At 34.9% G+C, this 27,060-nt stretch overlaps 1 protein-coding gene across 6 annotated transcripts in view; it reads right to left on the reverse strand.

Annotated features, from left to right (window-relative positions):
- The window catches only part of LOC137253401 (uncharacterized), a 144,483-nt gene that overhangs the window by 90,850 nt on the left and 26,573 nt on the right, over positions 1 to 27,060 (reverse strand). For 2 of the 6 annotated variants that reach the window (XM_067790246.1, XM_067790250.1), the window contains 2 exons: positions 18,795 to 19,098; positions 15,036 to 17,368 (listed from right to left, as the gene is read on the reverse strand). In XM_067790246.1, coding sequence (XP_067646347.1) covers positions 15,036 to 17,208 — 2,173 coding nt within the window. In that variant the 5' untranslated portion in view covers positions 17,209 to 17,368; positions 18,795 to 19,098. Of the gene's footprint in view, positions 1 to 15,035; positions 17,369 to 18,605; positions 19,099 to 27,060 lie in introns of all 6 variants that reach the window. The other 4 variants (XM_067790249.1, XM_067790251.1, XM_067790248.1 and 1 more) reach the window with 3 other exon arrangements.

A 27,060-nucleotide genomic window follows, 5' to 3' on the forward strand; every position in this document is an offset into this window, starting at 1 on the left:
TATATGTAGTAATGAATGGTTTCTCAGATACGATAAGTGATCACGATATGTTTTACGAATTAACTAAGTATTGAAACTAAAAATATATATAGCCCCGTCAGAAATATATAAAAATGTACAAGCTGAAACATATTTTTATTAAAGAAATATCAAATCTTTTAAATTTGATAGTTTGTGATTTGAAATTCAATTGAAAAACGAAGAATTTTAGGTTAGGTTCAATAGTCAATTGTAAATAAATCTGCAATAAGTAATTTTTATATTAATGTGACTTAGCGGAGTATATGCTACAGTTCCGAATCCAAGGCGCACTTGCAGAATTATTTAACTCAAACTCACAAAAATGTCTGGGTTTTTGTATGCAAGTATAGGGTGGCTTTGATAGAAAGTACTCAGCTGTTGATAATGTAGAACAAAAGTATTTAACTCATGAATATGTTGCAAGGTCATTCCATGCCGAACCATTTATAATTTACATCGGAACTAGAAAAATTTTAAGATATAACTATACTAAAGGAGCTTAAAGTGTTAGTGTTATGGAAATGAGTAAAATGAGAGGTTGGATAAAATACCTCTCATTTTACCAATTATCGCTACTAAAGATGGTCATCAATCTTTCTTTTCCAACATACCTCTGGTACAAACACATATTTTACTTTCTAATGCACAGAGTAAGTGTGGAATATTTTCTGGTGTGTTGAACAGAGATAGCTGATAAAGTATTGACAATTCACAAACATGATATCATAATTAACAAGTAAGGAAGGTTAAGTTCGGGTGTAACCGAACATTACATACTCAGTTGAGAGCTACGGTGGCAACATAAGGGAAAATAACCATTTAGGAAAATGAACCGAGGGTAACCCTGGAATGTGTTTGTATGACATGCGTATCAAATGAAAGGCATTAAAGATTATTTTATGAGGGAGTGGGCCATAGTTCTATAGGTGGACGCCATTTAGGGATATAGCCATAAAGGTGGATCAGGGTTGACTCTAGAATGCGTTTGTACGTTATGGGTATCAAATGAAAGGTGCTAATGAGTATTTTAAAAGGGAGTGATCCTTAGTTCCATAGGTAGACGCCGTTTCGAGATATCGCCACAAAGGTGGACCAGGGGTGACCCTAGAATTTGTTTGTACAATATGGGCATCAAACGAATGGTGTTAATGAGTATTTTAAAAGGGAGTGGGCCTTAGTTCTATAGGTGGATGCCGTTTCGAAATATCGCCATAAAGGTGGACCAGTGGTGACTCTAGAATGTGTTTGTACGATATGGGTATCAAATTAAAGGTATTAATGAGGGTTTTGAAAGGGAGTGGTGGTTGTTGTATAGGTGGTCGCCTTTTCGAGATATCGCCATAAAGGTGGGCCAGGGGTGACTCTAGAATGCGTTTGTACGATATGGGTATCAAATCAAAGGTGTTAATGAGTATTTTAAAAGGGAGTAATCCTTAGTTCCATAGGTGGACGCCGTTTCGAGATATCGCCATAAAGGTGGGCCAGGGGTGACCCTAGAATTTGTTTGTACAATATGGGCATCAAACTAAAGGTGTTAATGAGAGTTTTAAAAGGGAGTGGTGGTTGTTGTATAGGTGGTCGTATTTTCGAGATATCGCCATAAAGGTAGACCAGGGGTGACCCTAGAATTTGTTTGTACAATATGGGTATCAAACGAAAGGTGTTAATGAGTATTTTAAAAGGGAGTGGGCCTTAGTTCTATAGGTGGACGCCGTTTCGAAATATCGCCATAAAGGTGGACCAGTGGTGACTCTAGAATGTGTTTGTACGATATGGGTATCAAATTAAAGGTATTAATGAGGGTTTTGAAAGGGAGTGGTGGTTGTTGTACAGGTGGACGCCATTTCGAGATATCGCCATAAAGGTGGACCAGGGGTGGCCCTAGAATTTGTTTGTACAATATGGGTATCAAAAGAAAGGTGTTAATGAGTATTTTAAAAGTGAGTAATCCTTAGTTCCATAGGCGGACGCCGTTTCGAGATATCGCCATAAAGGTGGACCAGGCGTGACCCTAGAATTTGTTTGTACAATATGGGCATCAAACGAAAGGTGTGAATGAGTATTTTAAAAGGGAATTGGCCTTAGTTCTATAGGTGGACGCCGTTTCGAAATATCGCCATAAAGGTGGACCAGGGGTGACTCTAGAATGTGTTTGTACGATATAGGTATCAAATTAAAGCTATTAATGAGAGTTTTAAAAGGCAGTGGTGTGAAGGCGTTTTCCAGATATCGACCAAAATGTAAACCAGGGTGACCCAGAACATCATCTGTTGGATACCGCTAATTTATTTATATATGTAATACCTGCCAAGATTTTAAGGGTTTTTTATTTCGCCCTGCAGAACTTTTTCATTTTCTTCTACTTAATATGGTAGGTGTCACAACCATTTTATAAAGTTTTTTCTTAAGTTATATTTCGCGTCAATAAAACAATCCAATTACCTTACCATGTTTCATCCCTTTTTTCGTATTTGGTATAGAATTATGGCATTTTTTTCTTTTTTCGTAATTTTCGATATCGAAAAAGTGGGCGTGGTCATAGTCGGATTTCGTTCATTTTTCATACCAAGATAAAGTGAGCTCAAGTAAGCACGTGAACTAAGTTCATTAAAGATATGTCGATTTTTGCTCAAGTTATCGTGTTAACGGCCATGCGGAAGGACAGACGGACGACTGTGTATAAAAACTGGGCGTGGCATCAACCGATTTCGGCCATTTTCACAGAAAACAGTTAACGTCATAAAATCTATGCCCCTACCAAATTTCAAAAGGATTGGTTAATTTTTGTTCGACTTATGGCGTTAAAAGTATCCTAGACAAATTAAATGAAAAAGGGCGGAGCCACGCCCATTTTGAAATTTTCTTTTATTTTTGTATTTTGTTGCACCATATCATCACTGGAGTTGAATGTTGACATAATTTACTTATATACTGTAAAGATATTAAATTTTTTGTAAAAATTTTACTTTAAAAAAATTTTTTTTTTAAAAGTGGGCGTGATCCTTCTCCGATTTTGCTAATTTTTATTAAGCGTACATATAGTAATAGGAGTAACGTTCGTGCCAAATTTCATCATGATATCTTCAACGACTGCCAAATTACAGCTTGCAAAACTTTTAAATTACCTTCTTTTAAAAGTGGGCGGTGCCACGCCCATTGTCCAAAATTTTACTAATTTTCTATTCTGTGTCATAAGTTCAACTCATCTACCAAGTTTCGTCGCTTTAGCTGTCTTTTGTAATGAATTATCGCACTTTTTCGGTTTTTCGAAATTTTCGATATCGAAAAAGTGGGCGTGGTTATAGTCCGATATCGTTCATTTTAAATAGCGATCTGAGATGAGTGCTCAGGAACCTACATACCAAATTTCATCAAGATACCTCAAAATTTAGTCAAGTTATCGTGTTAACGGACGGACGGACGGACGGACGGACGGACATGGCTCAATCAAATTTTTTTTCGATCCTGCTTATTTTGATATATGGAAGTCTATATCTATCTCGATTCCTTTATATATGTACAACCAACCGTTATCCAATCAAACTTAATATACTCTGTGAGCTCTGCTCAACTGAGTATAAAAATTATTATAGAAACTTTATTATTCAACCAGTTTAATCAATACAAAAACTCGCTCGTTGTTTCAGCGATCTTTATTACGCAAAGAGGGGGTGTGAAAAACTTTCTGGCGTGTTGTCAGAACTTTCTTGTTATGTTGGGTTTCTCGTATGTCTCATTAATTGTGAGTTTAACCTCTCATAAGTTGTGTATTCTGAAATAAAAGTATTTCTTGCCGTTCTGCAAGTGAGCCTAAGAAGTCATACATACCTAAGTGCCAATTCTCTAGAAATGATATCAATTTTATTAGTCATGTATGCGTGATGAGATTATACCAAAAAATTACTTCCTAGAGATAAGAATAGTGCAGGTGCAGTAAGTTGTATTGATCTATTCTCAAAAACATTCACGCATCACCCGTCACGTTCAGTGAGCGAAAAATTATTAAAATAGATGGTCTTCGGTACTAAGGTTATATTAAAACAAGTAAGGAAGGCTAAGTTCGGGTGTAACCGAACATTACATACTCAGCTGAGAGCTTTGGAGACAATATAAGGGAAAATCACCATTTAGGAAAATGAACCTAGGGTAACCCTGGAATGTATTTGTATGACATGGGTATCAAATGGAAGGTGTTAACAATTATTTAAAACAGAGCCGGCCACACAAATACTAAAACAATTGCACAAGTGTGTGTAAAAATTGAGTGACAACTCCTCACAGTGTGCTAAAAGAAAATGTGGACTGTGAAGTTCGAAATTAAAAACGACTCTGGTTATTTGATTTCAAGCTAATCCTAACAATATTTACTTATATTCGTATAACTAAGAACGTGGAGGTCGAGCTAGCCAGATAAAAATTTTTATAAAAGAAGGTACGGTGTTTCTTCAATGCAGAATTTACTTAAAAAAATCACTTTTTCATTAGAAAGAACTACAAAACAAAGTAAATGTAAAGCTAGAAATATATATTTTCAAAACATAAAGTTATTCAATAAAAAAAATGTATCAAAATTAATAAAACTAAGTAGAACGTATAAAAAGTTTCTTATATTAAATTGTCAATATTAATAATTAATTAATTATTATTAATTATTAATATTTAAATTGTCAATATTAATATGTATGTTCAAAGGAACTTAATAATAGTAACTAAAACGTATTAAAAGTCACTTTAACATTGCAGCATATTGTTTTTATTATGTGCCCAAAAATTACCATGGGCTTTTCCTTTTGCATTCACTGTTGATTTTAGTGAGTTACAAGCGAAAGCAAACGATCGTGATCGCACATCGTTAGTGTCTGTGTGAAAATACGAACTCAAATTGCACAATGTGCAACTTTTGGCCGGCTCTAATTTAAAACATAGTGGGCCTTAGTTCTATAGGTGGACGCCTTTTCGAGATATCACCATAAAGGTGGACCAGGGGTGACTAGAATGCGTTTGTACGTTATGGGTATCCAATTAAAGGTATTAATGAGGGTTCTAAAAGGGAGTGGCCCTTAGTTGTATATGGGGGACCAGGGTGACATAGAACATCATCTCTTGGGTATTGCTAACTTATTTATATATGTAATACCACGAACAGTATTCCTGCAAGATTCCACGGGCTTTTGATTTCGCCCTGCAGAAATTTTCATTTTCTTCTACTTAATATGGTAGATGTCACACCCATTTTACAAAGTTTTTTCTAAGGTTATATTTTGCGTCAATAAACCAATCCAATTACCATGTTTCATCCCTTTTTTCATATTTGATATAGAATTATGGAAGTTTTTTTTTCATTTTTCGTAATTTTCGATATCGAAAAAGTGGGCGTGACTATAGTCCGATTTCGGTCATTTTTTATACCAAGATAAAGTGAGTTCAGATAAGTACGTGAACTAAGTTTAGTAAAGATATATCGATTTTTGCTCAAGTTATCGTGTTAACGGCCAAGCGGAAGGACAGGCGGTCGACTGTGTATAAAAACTGGAGTTGGCTTCAACCGATTTCGCCCATTTTCACATAAAACAGTTATCGTCCTAGAATCTATGCCTCTACCAAATTTCACAAGGATTATTAATTTTTTTTTCGACTTATGACATTAAAAGTATTCTACACGAATTAAATGAAAAAGGGCGGAGCCACGCCCATTTTGAAATTTTATTTTATTTTTGTATTTTGTTGCACGATATCATTACTGGAGTTGAATGTTGACATAATTTACTTATATACTGAAAAGATATCAAATTTTTTGTTAAAATTTGATGAAAAAAACATTTTTTTTAAAAGTGGGCGTGTTCGCCATCCGATTTTGCTAGTTTTTATTTAGCACACAAATAGTAGTATGAGTAACGTTCCTGCCAAATTTCATCATGATATCTTCAACGACTGCCAAATTACAGCTTGCAAAAGTAACCTTATTTTAAAAGTGGGCGGTGCCACGCCCATTCTCCAAAATTTTACTAATTTTCTATTCTGCGTCATAAGTTCAACCCACCTATCAAGTTTCATCGCTTTATCCGTTTTTGGTAATGAATTATCGCACTTTTTCTGTTTTTCGAAATTTTCGATATCGAAAAAGTGGGTGTGGTTGCATTCCGATTTCGTTCATTTTCAATAGCGATCTGAGATGAGCGCTCAGGAACCCACACACCAAATTTCATCAAGATACCTCAAAATTTACTCAAGTTATCGTGTTTACGGACGGACATGGCTAAACGAATTTCTTTTTTCACCCAGATCATTTTGATGTATAGAAGTCTATATCTATCTCGATTTGTTTATGCCGTTACGGATTGCCGTTATGCGAACAAAGTTAATATACTCTGTGAGCTCTGCTCAGCTGAGTATAACAATATCTAACGAAATTCCGCCTTACATGCGGAATGTTTCTGTAGCTAAACATAATCACAAAGGTAATTTATAAATTGTATATTTATAAACATGAAGCGTTGCTTAATCAAATTTTTTGTGCTTCTATAAATAAAAAAATAAATGTTTGTTATTTCATAACACAATTAATGTCATATGTTTATATATAAAAAAAAAATTTACTGAAAAAATATTACTTTTGTGGTTGGGCCAATACCATCACACAAGAGCTTTTATATTATATTGATAATGAAATACAGAACATATGCCATATGCTCGTATACTCATATAAACAATCATATACTTATTTATATGCATTAGACTGACTAGAAAAGAAATATCGCGATTTAAAATTAGCTCCTATGTGATTTGGTATACGCTCAGAAGCTTCATACGTTCTTTAGGGCCGGGAGATATTTCTTTGTTTACAGCTAATTTGCTTATAAAATACGAATGGAAGTGTGAACATTGCGTAAAGCCTTTTATTTCTTTATATATTTCACAATTGTGTTCAATCTAATATATTACATATGTATATAGAAATGTATACAGACCATACTTATATCTTATTTTTTTATTTAAATAGCATATACGTATTTACTTGAATAAGTTGTTTTTATATTATTATTCATGTTATTACCATCAGCCATCTGTTATCACAATAATACTCGCATAAAATAGAGCTGACAGGTAATAAGGCTAAGCTGGTCATGTTTTCGCACATCTGCGCAAAAAATGCTCATAAAAACGAATATAATATAAATACTTAAATGATGACAAATATGAACAAACATATCGTGAACGTGGATCAAAAGGCAGCTAACTCAAAAATCTGAAATTTTATAGTTATGAGTACCATTAAGCTTCTCAATTCAATAGCTACAAAATTGTATACTCGATTTATTAATACCTCTACTAATCAGCGATAAAAGGCATTGTAAAAAATAAAAATTGCACGGCACATATTTTGAAGGCAGACAGTTTTTTGAACATTGCGATTTTTGAGTTGATCGGTGTTTTGATCTAGGTGTGCGATTTGTTCAAGCAGACTAAGTAAATAGCAAAGGAACCTGTTGGAAGAAAGCTACATGAAATAAATATGACGGCATTGATGAAAAGTTTTTTACTGGAAATATTTTTTGAAAGTGGAGGTGAAATGTTCTTAGAAGCTAACTTCCAAGGCCTACTTGCAGAACGACAAGTTAACTTTTTGACTCAGAGTTAACCTGACATGAGGGGTTAAACTCAAACATTTTAAACGAATTTATGAAGTCTGACCTAAAAAAATAAATTTCCGTTCTGCAAGTCGGCCTAAGGCGCGAATTGCAAAATTTTGGTAGATATGCTGTAAGCGTCCAATTTACTCCGGCCGCAGAAATAGAAAAGTGCAGGTACCCAAACTGTTATTCCTCTTATAGTAAAAGAACTTCAGAAATTACTTCATTTTTTTTTTAGTCGGAAAGAAATTATTAAATTCGGACCTTTATTTTTTAAGGACGAAATAAAAGTACGGCTGTAACTATGGAACGGATTATACAAATGAGACGAATTTTTTTCATACAGAATCCTTCTAGTTTCAGCGGAAATCGGTGTATCAAATTTCCAGGCAATATTTTAATTTGATCAAACTTAAGGGCGAAAAAAGGTGCATATTTGCTATGGAAAAGTATAAGAACGGTTTTAGTTCTTCTATGACACATTTCTGGTATTAATAACAAAATCATTCAAAAAACAACATGGATTTCAAATCTGGACATTTAGAAGAATCTATTGGTAAGAAATTCGTTTCAATTGAATGAGCCGTTCCATTATTATAGGGCCAGACTTTCATTTGTCTTTAAAGAATAAAAACCGGTTTCAACTTTCATTTTCGGACTTTTAAAATAAAAGTGCAGGTCTTTCTTTTATTTGTGGATTTTTTTCCGAAAAATAAAAAGGATGCATGATTTTTCATAAAAATGTAATGAGAATCCGCCGAATCACAGGAACTTTCACCTAGTATAGTTTTTTGACCCGAACTTTTTCGACTCAAAAACAAAAAATAACTATTAAAATGGGTCCCTGGAAAAATCGCCATCAAGTGTTTAGTGGTTTAGTGATTCGTGGAAGTTAGATTGTATATATAATATCTTGGATACGGCTCAACTGTTTGGGATAAAATTTGCGTATACCATTGTAAGAGTTTCTCCATAGGTGTTGCCACTAAATATGGTTTTACGAGGATGACACCTATTTAAATTTTTCTGTTAACGTTTATCTGATGAGTCAATATCGAAAAAAAAGAAAAGTATTTCACTTCGTATTTCCAAAAAACAACTCTTGTAATTGGAGTTTGCGCAGAGTTACCACCGAATTCTATTAAATTTATTTTGCTAAATATTTGCTCAAGTCTCGGAAACAGTTCAAGCTGATTTAGTCACACGGATAGTGCATAACATTCTATGTCCCCAGGTTTTAAAGCTGAGAATAGTTCTTTATCGTTGCCACTTATTTACATTTTTTAAACGAAAATAGACATGCTAATATCAAACGAGGCATAACTTTACGTACATATTCTTCGGGCATACCTTTGGACTTGAATGCGTTCCGATGAGTTATACATATACTCGGGTTAGGCAGAGACATTGCCTTTTATTACATATTAGGAAAAGAGAAATATGAAAAGAGAAAGGGAGAGGAAAATGTAAAAAGAGTTTAGAAATCTGATGAGGAGATTATCCTAAGGCACGGGCGAGCGCGAATGAAAACTAAAAGATTGTTTATAGAATGAGATGGACTGCGAAGTGATTAGTACCTAGAATTTCATTCTAATTTGAGCAGGTGGATACAGAGCATGGGTCCCCAAAAAGTAAAAGTGATAGAGCCTTCGCATACGCAATTAGAGCACAACTGTGTGTGAAGGCCCCCTGACATTTAGGGTGCAAATGGAAGATGCATAGGTAGTGGAAGAATTATACGAAGGTGAAGGCGTTGGAGTTATAGAGCGTAAGTAAGTAGGATGATGGGGGCTTAGTGACAAAAAAGAGGACGAATTGGTACCAACCATTATATTAAAAAATCATAATTTTCGGTAAGTGGTGAGTTTAGTGACTGTTAATATCTCATTTACAACATACAACATATGTACATACAGCTTACTTAAAAGTGCTGATGTGTGTTGAATTAGTGACTGGCATACGACAAGTAAGGTATGAGTGATAAGCTGTTTTCATGATCATTGTAAAAGATTAAGTTATTAACTATTTAAGTTGAGGAGGCACTCCTATTCATATGACAAATACGCTTAATTTCAATTAGTGCAACAATGTATCGTCGTGTAAACAATCAGACAATGGCCATATATCCCATACTTAAAAATAAATTTAAAAAATGTGTCAGAAAATAAATATTTAAACAACTAAAAGCTTTGATGTAAAATCGAACTTAAAAAAATGTTGTTGTCCATTTCAAGTGTCCGGTGTAAGTACGAAATGGTTTATGTCAAAATAGTTTCGCCACAATTTCACAGGCATATTCTTTGCTCACCTTTTATATGAGAGACAGTGTAACTATAAAATAGCTGCCTATGCACGTACATATATACATGCATACATATGTACAATACATGCATACAATATTCGCAATGTGAAAGGTTTTAGTCCATAATAAGTCCTTGACCGATAAATGAATTTTAAATTGTGAGAAAAAGGACGTGTTATACAAGCGTTGCTGCCTTGGCTACGGTCATAAAGTACTTCTGAGTTGATGTAAGTACATATGTATGAATATATGTAAGTGTTGACTTTGTTGTAACCGCATAGCGATGTGACTGCAGTACAACATTACTTGGCCAAACACATAAATATATTCATATTTAGCAGTAAATGGTATTGCATCAGACATGTAAAGGCCAGATGACACTGCGACACGAGAGCGTTATGCTGGTCTGTTGTTGTGGCTAAGAAGAATGCATTTAATATGCTGCAGGACCATTGCATATGCATTAAAATTTTTAGTTGTCATTTTTCAATTTTTCGGTAGATGGCCTGACATAAGTAGAAGTCCTTGCGAATAATTTCTACTAGAGTTTTGGAGCTAGATACATATTTTTGAAGTGAAGGGTCGGTACGTTCATTGGGTGTAATAAAACAGCAACGAAACGGAAATACGTATGCTGAATGAAAAAACTTGTTAGTGATACTCGGGGTATTAAGGCGAAATTTAGTGAACCCAATCGGTTCATGTACTGGGGAAATCAAAACCATAAACTATGCAAAAAGTTTTTTCAACAAAGGTCACCCTTTGGCAAGTATAAGTAGCAAACTGTAGACTACGGGAACAAATTTTATCGAGTAGTATTTGACAACATCCGAGGGCCGACCCGGCTTACAAAAATTTTCTTCTAATTGAAAAAACTTGTTTCTAAAGTTTTTGATGTTGCTTTTTCCAGGATCTTCAGTGTGGTAGCCGGAGCACGCTACCATCACACCACGCCGGCCGCCAGTGTTTGGCAAGCACTCCGATTGTATTTCTGCCATGAAAAGCTCTCAGTGAAACCCCATCTGCCTTGCAGATACCGTTCGGAGTCGGCATTAAACAAGTAGTTCCCATCCCGCCAATTTGAAGGGATAGAGAAAGATATTGCACCTACAGTCAATTTTGATTCTGGGGGAAAATTGTAGTCAGCTAGCGCTAGTGAGGGGATACTTGTGAGTTTTCATACAAGTTGGCAAAACCTTTTACGCTATTAAACACCCATTAACATATGAATGAACTGAATACGACCTCACAATAGTCGTGTTTTTGCTTACCACCCTACCAAAGCTCCACACTAAATGCGAATTTTCGCAAGGTAGTGTTGCATAGATATTAGCAGCCCTTTGAATATTAATATGGTACACTGCTGTAGAAGCCCCTTTTTATACTAGCCTTGATGCGGCGGGATCGACTTTTTTGAACTGTAGAAGCTTTGGTCGACTTACTTTGCTTATTTGTTCTCCGCGGGTGTTTGAAGATGTTTGAAGCTATCGATATGCATCTCACTACCCTTTAACGTAAAATAAAATTGTAAATTCACTTTTCGAACCAGAGAGTAGGTTAGGTTGAACTGGCCGGTCAATAAAGATCTCATATAGATTGCATCAGGTGCCAGGACTTATATTATAGACTTACTCCATCCTCTTGGCAAATACTAGAAGTTTTCTAGGACCTAGCTTTATTGCTACCCCGAAATTTGGTAAATCTGCTGTCCCTAATAGCTGGAGCCCTTACCTGGTGAGCGCAGGTCACGAACACAGAACTTGCTTATCCGTTTCGTCCTGCAGTTCGCATTTCCTACATCTGCTGTTAATGGCGAGGCCTTACTTATAAGCGTGAAGGCAGATAGTAGAATGCATAATTGTATTACACTGACTTAATCAAAGTTCAAATTAGAAAGGTTTTACTGTGTACATGAATACTCCAAGGAGAAGATAAACCGATCCATAATTTAGTTATCTCTAAAATGGTTAACACTGTGTTGGGACCGGAATTTTTATTACTCTATTCACTATCTGGCCAACGGTGAGAAATATTTATGGTCAATTTCAACAAGGATATGCGACATGAAGCAACCGAACCGCATAATAGGCAAACAGAGCAAAGTGTACAGACCCAGTTAAATGTAGCTGTGATAACAGTAAGACACAGAATATTCATACCATACTACATAATATGTATGTAAGTATGTTTAGAAACTTGTAGCTCGAAAGAATTGGAGTGGGCACTTTTAGAAGAATTATGTATGTATTAAATATGAAATTTTCAAAGCACGTAGACAACAAAGTGAGGCCAAAGCGCAAAACAACCTTTTGACTTTGTTATAAAATGACCCCATACACCCTCCCACTCCAACGTGGCAACAACTAATTGCACAAGCGTTTTTATTTATAGTAACTTGTTGCTTGGTTTTGCTGCTTCTTACGGAGAAAAGCTTGTTTTATAGCATAGCTTAGGATATCACTTAGTATTGTGTGGATGTAGTCGCTCGGTTTGGATTGTTTGTGTGCGCTGCATGACATCAGAATTGACATTGTGGGCGGTTTTGGCTTCTATATAGTAAAAACTACATACAATAATTACTACAAATACAACAGAGATAAGAGACAGAATACAAACAACAACAATAACAGCACAACTTAGCGTGTGACAACAACATATTTATCGATTTTCTTGATATTTTCATTTACGTTTTATCAGCGAAACTCACAATATTGGAGCATATGCACTTAGCCTAGGGGTTTTTTCAGATTTATGCTTTTTTTTTTGGATATGAGTTGAGCAACGTCAATGTCGTTTGGCTTACCACGCAAATATAAAAGTTATTGTGCAATTTTAGTTGTTTTTTTTTTAAGATTTCCCCAGTTTTAGTTTGTGGGCATTTCAAAAACGGGTTAAAGGATTTGGTGTCAAATCAAAAAACCCTTAATTGTGATTCTTCAAAAAACTTAACATTTTACCTTCGATTGTATTAATTGAAAATAATATTACGGAAAATGTGTCAAAATTGGCAGCGAAAATAGTTCTGAAACCCTTAGTTAAAAAAATAAAAAAAAAAATGTTATCTTATTTTTTTCTAAAAAATTATCTGAAAAAATCTATTTTATAACACTTGTTGAAAATTTGATGTAATCGCTTTTTATTTGGGGGATTTGGGATTATGGTAGGGTACTCTGACCATAGCGCCAGGTACAAAATCAAAATGGTATCTCTAGATTGTCGTTTCATTCCACTTGTTCCTCCGTTATTCACAGTAGCTCCGTTACTCAGTAATATTTAAATTCCGTTATTTCTCGAGATGTTAATTTTATTGGTTTTTAAATGGCACCACGCCAGTTTTTAAACTTCAATATGAATTCACTGATTCCTGTTAGGAGTGCAAAACCACCACCCTGACTCCAGGTCAGGGAAGCATTGCATCTCCCAACCCCGCCAAAATGCCAGAAGGAAGCACAAAGCCAACCTTGAGGCCTATTTAAGTTTTCAGCCTAACCCAAAAAGCCCGAAAAATTTTATTTGAGCCAAGGATGACACTGCACTACCACTCCGATAAAACGACTACAACGGAATGGTAATCACTTTTGTTTAACGCTGTTGATCCATAAACAAATAAAATCTTTTCGAAAAACTCAAGTTTAGTAGCTTTGAAATTTTAAATATGAAATAGTACCAACCGTGGGGCACACTAATTTGTATGTGAAGTAGCTCGTACGCGAAAACTTAGTTGACTGCTTCGCCAAAAGGCGATACGAGTCACAACCGAGGTTTTGAATAGTATAGGGGTTCATCCAGTTGAGCTAGCCTAGCTCTTCGCTAGAGTTCTCATATACATACATATAAATATTCTGTGGTTTTGTGGCTAGATCGCCACGACTGATTGCAATAATGAAAATCACTGACTCTGTCATAGCTCTCGCCACAGAAATAATTTAGCTGTGAATATCGCAACTCAGTTCATATAAATTGTTTCATGACATCTGCGGTGAAGAGCGCTGTGATTGTGTATGTGATTCGGTCTTTGATAAAGCTGGAGTCATTGGTGCCGTTTGTCGTATCGCTGTAGTCGTATCCCTAACGTAATCAGCTGTTTATCGTTACAACGGTAAACCAAACCCCAATTGGTTGGCTACGATACAATTACGACCTTAGCGGCACCAATAATCGATTGCATTGATTCTCATAAGGTTGGTCGAATCAGCTGTTAAAAGGTTACCGATACGGTTACCGATAAAGCACTAATGTCTCCAGCTTAAGTGTGATTCTGAGCTGCGATTAAGACATATTGCTTTTCTATCACTATTCAGTCAATTCTATCACTGTTAAGTCACAGTCACAGATAAAAATCGCTGTGACTTTATGTCACTCTCACAACTTTTATTGTTCTTCAAAAATCGCGGGATTTTCCAACTCCACTGTTTCAAGGTTTCGTACAATTAGCCACTTCCATTGTATAACAGATACTGGCACTGGTTTGGGAGGTCATAAAGAAGTTCTTGAGCTATTCATTGATCAGCCGACTGACATCGATCTTGAGGTCGCTAAGATTCATACTATGTTTCTAGCTAAACGGGTCCAGTACAGTTGCACAATTGTTATTTGCGCTGGGTTTACGTAACGATGAATGCACTGTGCCCAGATCGCAATCGGATATACTCTATACTGGCATCCCATGCACATGGATTGACCGACCAGGAGTCCGAGAGGGTCTTGCAATTGCATATACTACTGAAGCCCGTTTGGCGCACACAAGATTAATGAAATCGAAAGTCATCCTAAATATATTTCTTCCCACAGGGTAACCAATTTTTTGGGCCAGAGTTAGGTTCAAAACCTTCTCGGAACAAGAGAGCATGGAGTAGGCTAGCTGCTTTAATAACAGCTCTTGGTTAGAAAAAGCAAGATACACTTCGGTATGTGGAACAGGTTGCCGGGAAAAAAAAAGGAAAAGTGTATGTTCTCTGTATACGGTTCTAAATCACACTTATAATAACTCAATCTTAGTTTAAAAGAGCTCTAAAATATTGGGCTCATGCATCTTCAGTATAATTTATATTTAAGGTATTGAAAATTTTCGTGGTACTTACATTTCTCTAAGCTCGCATTGCAGAATTTGAGTGCATTATCAAGAAGATTCATATGCATATAGCTGGCCGCGGTTTCGCTATTCTTCTTCGCCTGCAAATCGGCGCCCCACCATTTTTCCACTAAACGCCGAACCAGTACATCAGGCATGAATTTCATGTTCGATGATGCACCATTGATAGCACTCGTAGCAGATGTGCCATCACCACCACCACCCGTACCAGATGACGCCATAGTCGTGGTAGCTGTGGCCGTCGTTGATGCAACAGTTGCTGTCGTCACTGTAGTCGGCGGTGTGGGTGCTGATGCTTGCAATTGAAGACACGATGGCGTAATAGGTGTGCTATAATTGGCGCTGCCGCCATCTACGGTACGTGTTTGACAACGTCGCATAAGCAAGTGATTGTCGTTGCTAGATGATGCCGGTGCGCTAGATGCAGCAGTCGGCGCCACGTGTGTGGAAAAGCTTGAGAATGTGGAAAAACTTGATGAACTAACGCCAGCGCTGATAGGCGACGTTAAACTTGATGATGCAACAATCGGTGATAGAGTTAAAGTTGACAGCTCTGAATTTGCTGCACTTGCCGTTGATAAGATTATTGCCGCTGCTGCTGTTGACGATGTTGTTGCCGTTGCCAACGTTGAGCTAGTAGACGCAGTACTAGCAAAGTTACACGCAGAACTCATTACCTCCGCGCCGATATCATCCAGGTTGCCTCGCGGAAATTTCACATGGCAAATGTTACATTGCGTTATAGTTTCGCAACATTGGCGACAAAACGTGTGGCCACAATTAGTGGTGACGGGACAGCGTAAAATATCATTGCAAAGTGGACAGAGCAGCGGATCATAATCTTCATTTTGCGTTGGACTTGGCACACGTAATAGTTCTCGAGTAGGCGAGTGCATATCTGTCAGACCGGCGCCAACTACAACATCCGGCACAGGCGGTGTCGTGGCGGTTGCAGCACAAGGCACCCCGCCTGCTGTACCACCCCAGTTGGCAACGCTGCGAGTATACTTTGACTTCAGCGCCCTTTCGAGGGCATTACTATCAGAAAGTTTGCGTGCGCTATTACTTCCTGCAGTTGCAGTGATTAATTCTTGTTCACTGTCGCTTTCTTGCGAGCCGATCTGACGCACATATGTAATTAACGCGTTCGCGAATGTATTCAAACGTTCCAACGGTATGCAGCTATCCAACTGCTCGCTGGCTATAAATGCGTATACATCGAATGCCTCCAATAAATTGCCATATTGCGTTAAGGATTCTGCTAACATATAATAAAATTGTAAATTGCTCGCGTGTGTAAATGGTAAGTCTGACACATATCCACCGTCAACAGCGGCAAATACAGGATTTGCTGCGTCGAGCGCGTTTATTGTTGTTTTATATGCGTTGCTCAATTTGCTACTACTGCTGCACGCGCTGCTTTTGTTGTGTTGTTGAGTGCGCGCAACTAAATGCTGCTGCGTGTTCAGACGCGTGTAATGTTCAGCCGTTGCGGATTTGCTGCGTTTGGCCGCCTCTACTTGACGCGGTAGTGCAGGCTTGCTAGCATTGCGTTTTACAGCGCCACCGCATATCTTGGCGTTGTAACCTTGCGACAGTGGCATTTTGCTTGTGTTGAAACGCGTCCTCTTACTTAGTTGAACCTTACTCTGTTGGGTGGTTTTACAGTTGTTTTCACTTTCGCGTTTATTATGCGTCGTAAGCGTTGCCTGCGCGCGCTCACATACGCAATAAGAACGTTGCGCGGCGTATGTCACGTGATTGGATTGATCGATACACTGCGCGCTGTGACACGTCGCAATCACGTTGTTCTCAATGACGCTCGCGCCTAGAACGGTTTTTAATTGTGACACGGAATTAAGTTGACGCTCGTTGAGGTATGACCAATTATATGGTTGATGTTGTATTTGTTCTTGTTTTTTCTGCAGCTGCTGCAGTTTAATTTCAGTGAGCGTTAATGGTTTTGCTAAAGCGCCGCCACCAATAATGTTTCTGGGTTTTATATTGCACACTTTATATTTACTAAAATTATTGTTGTTGTTGGGTTTAAATGGATTTTTAGATATTTTATTTGTTGTTTTCACTTGATTGTGGGTTTGTTTGTTTTTGTTGTGTTTTCGCTTCTTTTTGATTTGATATTGCTCAGTGGCACTTTTTGACATTATTTGTTGCTTCTTCACTGTGAGAATGTTACGCTTTTTTCTAATCACTTAATTTTTGCTTTTTTTGCAACACATTAAAATTTTGCTTGTTTACAAATTTTTGTTTGTTTGTTTCCTTATTACAAACACAAATTCTCATAGAATTTGTTGTAGCAACGCTCTTGTAGAAATAAAAGATATATTATAATTAGATGTTGTTAAGTTAAAAAAAAAAATAATTATATCTCTCTTATTAAGGCTCGACCCTTTTGCAAGCTGCGTTGGATAGTGAGCGTGTACCCGCGTCAAATATATACAAAGTACATTCTCTATAAATTTTAAGTTTACATATTTCTTTATAAATCTTTTTTTTAATATACTTAAAACATATTATTTCCAATTTTTTTTTTAATTTTTCTATTCATTAAAAAAAATTTACCAAATAAAAGTTTTGTTTAAATTTTTTTTTTTTTAACTAAAACGAGGGTTTCTCCCCTAAATAAGAAATAAAGAGATTTTAAATTTTTCCCTTCAAATTTTTGTTTTAAAATTTTCTCAATATTTGTATTTTTTAGTAATACAGCTAATTTTTCACAAATTTTTTTCATAATTTTTTTTTCTAAAATGCACTCTAATTAAATTTATGAAAAGAGCTCAAATTTATAAACTTTTTTGTTTGATTGTTTAACAGTTGAAATTTTCTCCAAGTTTGCGTTAACTAAGAACCTTTTTTTACAAAAAAAAACTATTTTTAAAATTTAATTCTACAAATTTTTGTTTTTTTTTAATATTTTAATTATTTTGAAAAAAAATTTAACTTTTTCTCGCAAAATTGTTTTATTTTCAATAATTGAAATTTTGTTTATTTATAGTTAACTGAAAAAAACTTTAATCAATTTTTTCACAACACTTTTTTTCAAAAACATTTTGTTTCTAAACAAGTTTAAATATTTTTATAAAAAAAAACTAAATTTTTTTTCTTAAATGCATATTTTTTTTTATACTGAAATTTTATAAAATTTTTTGGTGAACAAAAAGTCTGGTATTTTTTCCAACAGTATTTCATATATTTTGAAAAAAATTTTATTTTTCTCTCTCAAAAAATTTGTTTATTGTTTAGCAATTGCATTTTTTCAAAAGTTTGTTAACTAAAAACTTCTTTATTTAAAAAAAAATTTACCAAATATAAGCGGTTTTTTAAAATATTTTTTTGCACAAAATATATTTTTTTCCAAAACTTTATTTAAGTTATTTTTCTCAAAAAAAGATTAAATTTTTCGTTCAAATTGTTATTTGTTATCATTTTATTTTAATTATATTTTTAAAAAATATAAAATTTATTCTCGAATTCATTTTTTGAGATGTTATCAACATTTTTGTTAACTAAGAAATTTCTCTTTTTATATAGTTGTTTTTACCAATAACGATTTTTTTTTAATTTTTTTCACATATTTTTCCCTCAAAAGTAGCTGCATAATTTTTATTTTTCACTTTAATTTCGTTTCTTCATTTTTTGGTAATTGGAAATTTTCTTAAAATTTCTTTACACCAAAACCAAAAAAAAAATTCTCACAATATTAGCTAATACAATTTCCAAACAAACTTACATACAAAAATATTTATTTGTAATACGCAACGAAAAGCAAAATTTCCATCACATAAAAATATTACGTAATAATTTTTATAACTTTGCACTCATTCAATTAATTCTTTTTATATCACAACACAAATTCTTTGCTAATACAATTCCAATTAGTTCACTTTGCCATTTATTTTTTTCGGTTGTATATTCAAGCATTTATTATTGTTGTTGTGTAATTAGAGATTTGAATTCGCTATTCCATCCAAAGTTGTTCAGCTCCTGGAGTTTTAAGCGTCCGCTTACGACGACTTCAACGCCGTATATGAACTCTGAAATGTTTGGAAAAGAAGAATTTACGTAACATTTATTAAATGTTGTTTCAGTTTCGTCGGTGGCGGCGACGGTTGTTGAGTTTGCTTTTAGGTGCTATGCACGCATACAATAACAACAACCATTTACAAATATATATATACATATACCAATATTTTTATTAATGTTCGTACATGAATGAATGCGCCTGAGTATTATTGCAAATGTGTGCGTTCGTTTGTTGTTATTCAAAGAGTGAGCAACGCGCGAGAGTAAAAATACATTAATAAAAGAGCACTCAAAGTCAAATAAATTAAGTGGCGAGCATCTAAAAAGCAAAAGTCAAAAGTAAAATGAAATTCTACCACCAAACTCTTAATTTATAATTCTCTCTCTTGTTTGAAATTCGGCCAAAATTTTTGTAAGAGAACGGTTGTTACTTTTGAGCGTACTCATTGGTGCTGTAAACATTACCAACTAACCCATTTACAAATAACTTATCTGTTTTCTCTGGCGCTGCCATACTTATCGGGGTTGATAATCAAAGTTTTTAGGGTTACACCTAATTAAATGTACCAAATTTGCCGAAGCAGGATTATAATTTAGGGGGCAAGAATTTTGCTATTTGGTGTTCAAAAAGAAAAAAAAAAACAACCTTGCAGTTACTTGCTATTTTGAAATAGACTTAAAACATTTTCTAGGTTGGACTTTTACGATCGATAAGTTAGAGAGAAATATTTGGTTGCCGAAAATAACTTCAAGATTGTCTTGCAATTCAAATCGCTTTGTCCGCCATCAGCCAACATTAGATCCTCCTAGGCTGGAATACATATATTAAACGTTTTCAGAAAAAGGGAGCAACTTATTTTCGGCGCCCTGTAATACCAGTGAAAGTTGATTTTACACTATTAGTAACCGAATTTTTCCCGTTTAACGACTTGAATTTTAAGGTACTACGTCACATTAAATAAAATGTGTATTCATATGATGTATTTCAATCATAATGAATCCATATTCTTGGTGTTTTTGTAGGCACAAACAACACTATTCGAAATGGTAGTGATACTAAGTCACAGCTTTTAGACTGATATGAGTTTTGGAACACTTCGACTGACCTTTCCAAACCGTCGCTTCCTCAGTTATACACATCTACACTTTTGTCTTTGGTGACTTGTGGACACTGTAAAAGTTCAAGACACTACATTCCAATCTAAAACATATAGCACTATTCCAAATAAGATAAAAAAAACTCTAATACAAAAAAATAAAGAGCTAATCTTGAAACAAGACTCGAACCAGCTGCAAAGATGTTCCTAAAGTTCCCACCACCCTTTTTTATCGTAGCTGCAGATCACAGCGATGCAAACCTGTCAAGGGTTATATAACTCTAGCATGATAAAAAACTCTTCGTAAACATGTAAACTTTTATATCTGTCATATGTCATAAAAGCCTAAGTCTAAAATCAAGTTATCGAAAGATTGTAGAAAACGCTTGAAATCTCGAACAAAAAAGTCTGAAATACACAAACATCACTTTAAATCAATTGTCCAAATATTGACTGTTATACATTACAAACATTTAAGTGTCGTAGATATAAAATGCTATGAAAAATTAAGTTTGCGAATCACTATATCTGACTTAGGCAATTATTACATGTGACCATAGGATATAACTCATATTATTTAATGATTTTCAGACTTTTACATTATGCATTTCGGAATATATGTCTTTGGAGGATAAAACAACAATTTGTGGTTGTTAATATAACAGTATAACAAAATTATATCTTTTCCTTCCAATAAAGGAGACAATGGCATTTTTATTAGAAAGCGAATTTCGTACATATCATGTTCGCTGAACATATTTATAAATAGTATGAATTATTATTTAATTGCACTGAAAGTGTACTTGATGAGCTGTACTATACGTTTGTTTGGAGAGAAATATTTGCTTGTCTTGCAAATCAAATCGCTTTGTCCACCATCAGCCAACATTAGATCCTCCTGGGCTGGAATACATATACTAAACATTTTCAGAAAAAGAGAGCAACTTATTTTTGGCTCCCTGTAATACCAGCGAAAGTTGATTTTTCGCTACGACTATTAGTAATCGAATTTTTTCCGTGTAACGACTTGAATTTTAAGCTACTACGTCACATTAATTAAAATGAATATTCATATGATGTATTTCAAACATAATGAATCCGTATTTTTGGTGGTTTTGTAGGCACAAACAACACTATTCGAAATGGTAGTGATAATAAGTCACAGCCTTTAGACTGATATGAGTTTTGAAACACTTCGACTGAAGTTACTATCGTAACTTTTTTGCAAAATTGCTCTTTTACAATGTAATTGATATTTTTTTCATGTAAGGTCTTTTCTTTCAGATATTTCAATATAAGTTCCGGCTTATTACTTTTTTGGTGTACTCTAACTGTTCAACATGCAGAAAATTATAAAAAGAATTTTAAAAGTATGGTAACACTTTGCACGTACACAGTCTACATTCAAGCACTTTTTAATACATACTTCTGTAGGAACATTCATGCATATGCTTATACCTATTTAGGTGTGTATATGTACTTATGTTATCAACAAAGTCTCTTAACATGCCTATTCTATATTTTTATATTTACACTCACATACCTAAGTGCGGTATTAATTGATTACGTGCAACTGCATATAATCGAAAAATTCTTTCAAATTCATCAGATATTTATTTACATATATGTATGTGTAATTGTTTATATTGATTACTTGCAGATGTGCAGTTTTGCACGTAATGACTTTGTGAAACCAACAACTTACTCATTTTGCTTTCAATGACTTATTTTTTATACTCAGTTGAGCAGAGCTCACAGAGTATATTAAGTTTGATTGGATAACGGTTGGTTGTACAGGTAAAAAGGAATCGAGATAGATATATACTTCCATATATCAAAATCATCAGGATCGAAAAAAAATTTGATTGAGCCATGTCCGTCCGTCCGTCCGTCAACACGATAACTTGAGTAAATTTTGAGGTATCTTGATGAAATTTGGTATGTAGGTTGCTGAGCACTCATCTCAGATCGCTATTTAAAATGAACGATATCGTACTATAACCACGCCCACTTTTCCGATATCAAAAATTTCGAAAAACCGAAAAAGTGCAATAATTCATTACCAAAGAAAGATAAAGCGATAAAATTTGGTAGGTGTGTTGAAATTATGACGCAGAATAGAAAATTAGTAAAATTTTGGACAGTGGGCGTGGCACCGCCCACTTTTAAAAGAAGGTAATTTAAAACTTTTGCAAGCTGTAATTTAGCAGTTGTTGAAGATATCATGATGAAATTTGACAGGAACGGTACTCCTATTACTATATGTACGCTTGATAAAACTTAGCAAAATCGAAGAAGGACCACGCCCACTTTAAAGAAAAAATTTTTTTTTAAGTAAAATTTTAACAAAAAATTTAATATCTTTACATTATATAAGTAAATTATGTCAACATTCAACTCCAGTAATGATATGGTACAACAAAATACAAAAATAAAAGAAAATTTCAAAATGGGCCGCCCTTTCTCATTTAATTTGCCTAGGATACTTTTAATGCCAGAAGTCGAACAAAAATTTACCAATCCTTTTGAAATTTGATAGGGGCATAGATTTTATGACGATAACTATTTTCTGTGAAAATGGGCGAAACTGGTTGAAGCCACGCCCAGTTTTTATACACAGTCATCCGTCTGTCCTTCCGCATGGCCGTTAACACGATAACTAGAGTAAAAATCGACATATCTTTACAGAACTTAGTTCACGTACTTATCTGAACGCACTTTATCTTGGTGTAAAAAATGAACGAAATCCGACTATGACCACGCCCACTTTTGCGATATCGAAAATTACGAAAAATGAAAAAAATGCCATAATTTTATACCAAATACGAAAAAAGGGATGAAACATGGTAATTGGATTGGTTTATTGACGGGAAATATAACTTTAGAAAAGACTTTGTTAAATGGTTGTGACACCTACCATATTAAGTAGAAGAAAATGAAAAAGTTCTGCAGGGCGAAATAAAAACCCTTGAAATATTGGCAGGTATTACATATATAAATAAATTAACGATATCCAACAGATGATGTTCTGGGTCACCCTGATCCACATTTTGGTCGATATCTGGAAAACGCCTTCACATATACAACTATCACCACTCCCTTTTAAAACTCTCATTAATACCTTTAATTTGATACCAATATCGTACAAACACATTCTAGAGTCACCCCTGGTCCACCTTTATGGCGATATCTCGAAAAGGCGTCCACACATAGAACTAAGCCCCAAGCCCTTTTAAAATACTCATTAACACCTTTCATTTGATACCCATATCGTACAAACATATTCTAGGGTCACCCCTGGTCCACCTTTATGGCGATATCTCGAAAAGGCGACCACCTATAGAACGAAGGCCCACTCCCTTTTAAAAATACTCATTTACACCCTTAATTTGATACCCATATCGTACAAACAAAGTCTAGAGTCACCCCTGGTCCACCTTTATTGCGATATCTCAAAACGGCGTCCACCTATGGAACTAAGGATCACTCCCTCTTAAAATACTCATTAGCACCTTTTTTTTATACCCATATTGTACAAACAAATTCTAGGGTCACCCCTGGTCCACCTTTATGGAGATATCTCGAAACGGCGTCCACCTATAGAATTATGGCCCACTCCCTAATAAAATACTCTTTAATGCCTTTCATTTGATACACATGTCATACAAACACATTCCAGGGTTTCCCTCGGTTCATTTTCTTACATGGTTATTTTCCCTTATGTTGCCACCATAGCTCTCAACTGAGTATGTAATGTTCGGTTACACCCGAACTTAACCTTCCTTACTTGTTGTTTTTTTTTTTTTTTGATTTTATTTTATGTTTACTCAATTAAATAATATTAATTTATCCTTTTAGCAAAGTCATGCAATTTGGTGTCGTATATTTGGAATATTTAAAAGAAATTATTTTATTTTTGCATTAACATATGAAAGTGGAATTTTATAACCACAATAATATGTTGTTGGTTAAGCTACATACATATATACATAAATAATGAAATATAGCATAATTAAAAACTCATCCACTATTTTATTTGTCTGCGCTTCTTTTCTTTGAAAATATTAATTCAATACTTCTAAGCGAGCAACTTTTTTTCATACAATATTTAAAAAATAAACAAGTTTATTTTGAGCAGTCATCATAGAACTATGAATCATAGAGGAACCATATATGTAATACTTCTATATCACTACTACTGAACTGTGCAGCCTGTCAAACATTACAGTACAGATATACAACGAGAGAAGGAGACAAAATCTCAAGGCTGTCGTTAAATTTTTGTAAAAAAGGGGCTTAAATATATGTATATTTCAACAAGCTGTCTTGATTCTATCAATGCTGTACGTTAGGCTTTTTCGTTCTCCAAATGAAAAAGTAAGCTTTTGTTTTCCATTAGTATTATACAATTTTTATTGTTTTAAGAACTCCGCAGAATAGCATTACCGATTTGTGCTGAGTGCGCAGATACACGTATGTAAAGGAGCCCTTAGTGACCAAAAAGCGACAAAAAGAAAGAAGCAAATAATGTCAACTGACAAATTCGAATTTCTCATGCACAGCATTAACAGTTACAAAATATGGGTGGGCGCCACGAATGCATTAATTGAAAACAAATCTAGTTAGCGGTCGTAAGATTTTCAGCTGTTATAAGTAAATTTAATATCAAAAATGTCGAACCATTGTTTTTTGTGTGATAAAAAGGGAGACAAATTTAATAATACTAGCCGGACCCGTGTTTTGTATTTTGTTGCGCAACATGCGCACGGGTCCGGCTAGTATAAACAAATTAGCGGTACCCGATAGATGATGCTCTGGTCCATATTTTGGTCGATATCTCGAGAACGCCTTCACATATACAACTAAGGGCCACTCCCGTTCAATATACTCATTAACACCTTTGATTTGATACCCATATCGTACAAACACATTATAGAGTCACCCCTGGTCCACCTTTATGGCGATATCCTGAAATGGCGTACACCTATAGAACTATGGCCCACTCCCTTTTAAAATACTTTTTAATAACTTCCATTTGAAACCCATGTTATACAAACACATTCCAGGGTTACCCTAGGTTCATTTTTCTAAATGGTGATTTTCCCTTATTTATCTCCAAAGATCTCAGTTGAGTATGTAATATTCGGTTCACCCGAACTTTTTTTTACTATTTATGTAAACATAGTACTTTGTATGGCTGCAGCCCATGTTTAAATAATAAATACATTAAGCCTTGTATTGTATTTGTTGGCATTTTCATTGTTTAATCGACTAAACTGAGATTTTATAACAATTAGTATGCAGAAGTTGGGTAAAGGGGATAGTGGCCCGCTGGCACCCCTTTAATACTTTTTTTACACACGCTACTACAATTCACTAACACTAACAAAGCCCGCACATGCGCAGAACATACATTTGCACAGTTTCAGCAAATAATGATTGACAGAAAATTTGCACATTAGGAAGATAGGAAGGTATTGATATAGAAGTATTATATATATGAGAGGAACTTAATCACTTCCTTAATTCACTTTGTGTTGGTTGTTTTCAGTCAATTCGTACAACAATCGTTTCATAATATCTTATCTATGTATATATGTATATGAGAGTGTTCGCACGTCATCTGGAAAGCGGAAATATATTCATATGTATCAATATATCGATGCTCTCACAACAAAAAAAAAAAACCACCAGACTGGGTCGAAAAAAAGATACAAAATACCACCGCTTAATTATATTGTTATTTGACATCCGATTTCGAAAATTCATTTAACATTTGGATTTTGAGAAGCCCTTTAATTCCTCCAAGTCGTCAACTGACAATATCTTAGCATTTCTGCAAATTCTAATGAGTAGTATAATTGTGACAGGTGGGACCAGAAATAAACACTATACATAAATGAAGTTTAAAATAAATAAATGTAAGGTGAGACGACCTCCGAAGAGATTTTAGGCCGAGCTTCTCTTCTAATTTGCGTCGTGCTCTTTTTAATTTTTCCTACAAATTGGATGGAAGGGACCTACGAGGGCGGCTACGCTTAGAAAAACTTTTTTCTAATCGAAAAAGCGTTTTTCTTAATCTTGAATATTGCTTTGCCCGGGACTTGAACCAAGGACCTTCAGTGTGGTAAGCGGAGTTTGCCAAAATATGGCTAACTCTTCTCTACGATCATAATTTTGTTTCAATGTCCTCAGTTCGCGACCCTCTGTCCAAAGTCTGAGCCTAGCCTTGGTTAAGGGCCCTACGCATTAATCCCAGCTTTTTGTTCCGACTCGATTTTCTGACCAAAAGGTAGGCATTTTGTTTGTGTAGCAAAAACAAACATGTACTCAAAAGCTCGAGTCGAGTAAATTTTCACTTTTTATGCATAAGGCCCATTATATCACAAGCGGTCCAATCAGCACTTTTCCTGATTCCAATGACTAGATACCTGTTTGTGTGCTGTTTGAAGATGATTTCAGCTCAGTAAATTACGAATCCAGTAAGATAACAGTTGGTATCTTAAAAAATAAAACTTCGCCTATGAAAGAAAAAAGGTGTTATGTAAAAACTGGAATCGATTAAATTAATAAACACACGCAGCCATTTCTTAAAACAATAGATAATTAAGAAAAACACCATTAAAAAGCAAAAGAGGCAGCTGCCATTTGTCAGTGAAGAAGCTTGAACTGTTTTCAAGAAGCATATGGTCTGAGCATCATCAAGAGCTACATGTATAAAACGCTAGCAACGGAAGAGTGAGCGAACAAATGTTGTGAGAGTGCAAAACCATAACAAATTGTGTCTTTCTTTATTGTTTTAATTCTTTTTGACTTTGAATTTAGTTTTGTGTATTATTATTGTATTCTTCGTATTGTTATTTACATTATTGTTTC

Source organism: Eurosta solidaginis, chromosome 5 (assembly GCF_040869045.1).
Source record: "Eurosta solidaginis isolate ZX-2024a chromosome 5, ASM4086904v1, whole genome shotgun sequence".
NCBI classification, from domain to species: Eukaryota; Metazoa; Arthropoda; class Insecta; order Diptera; family Tephritidae; genus Eurosta; species Eurosta solidaginis.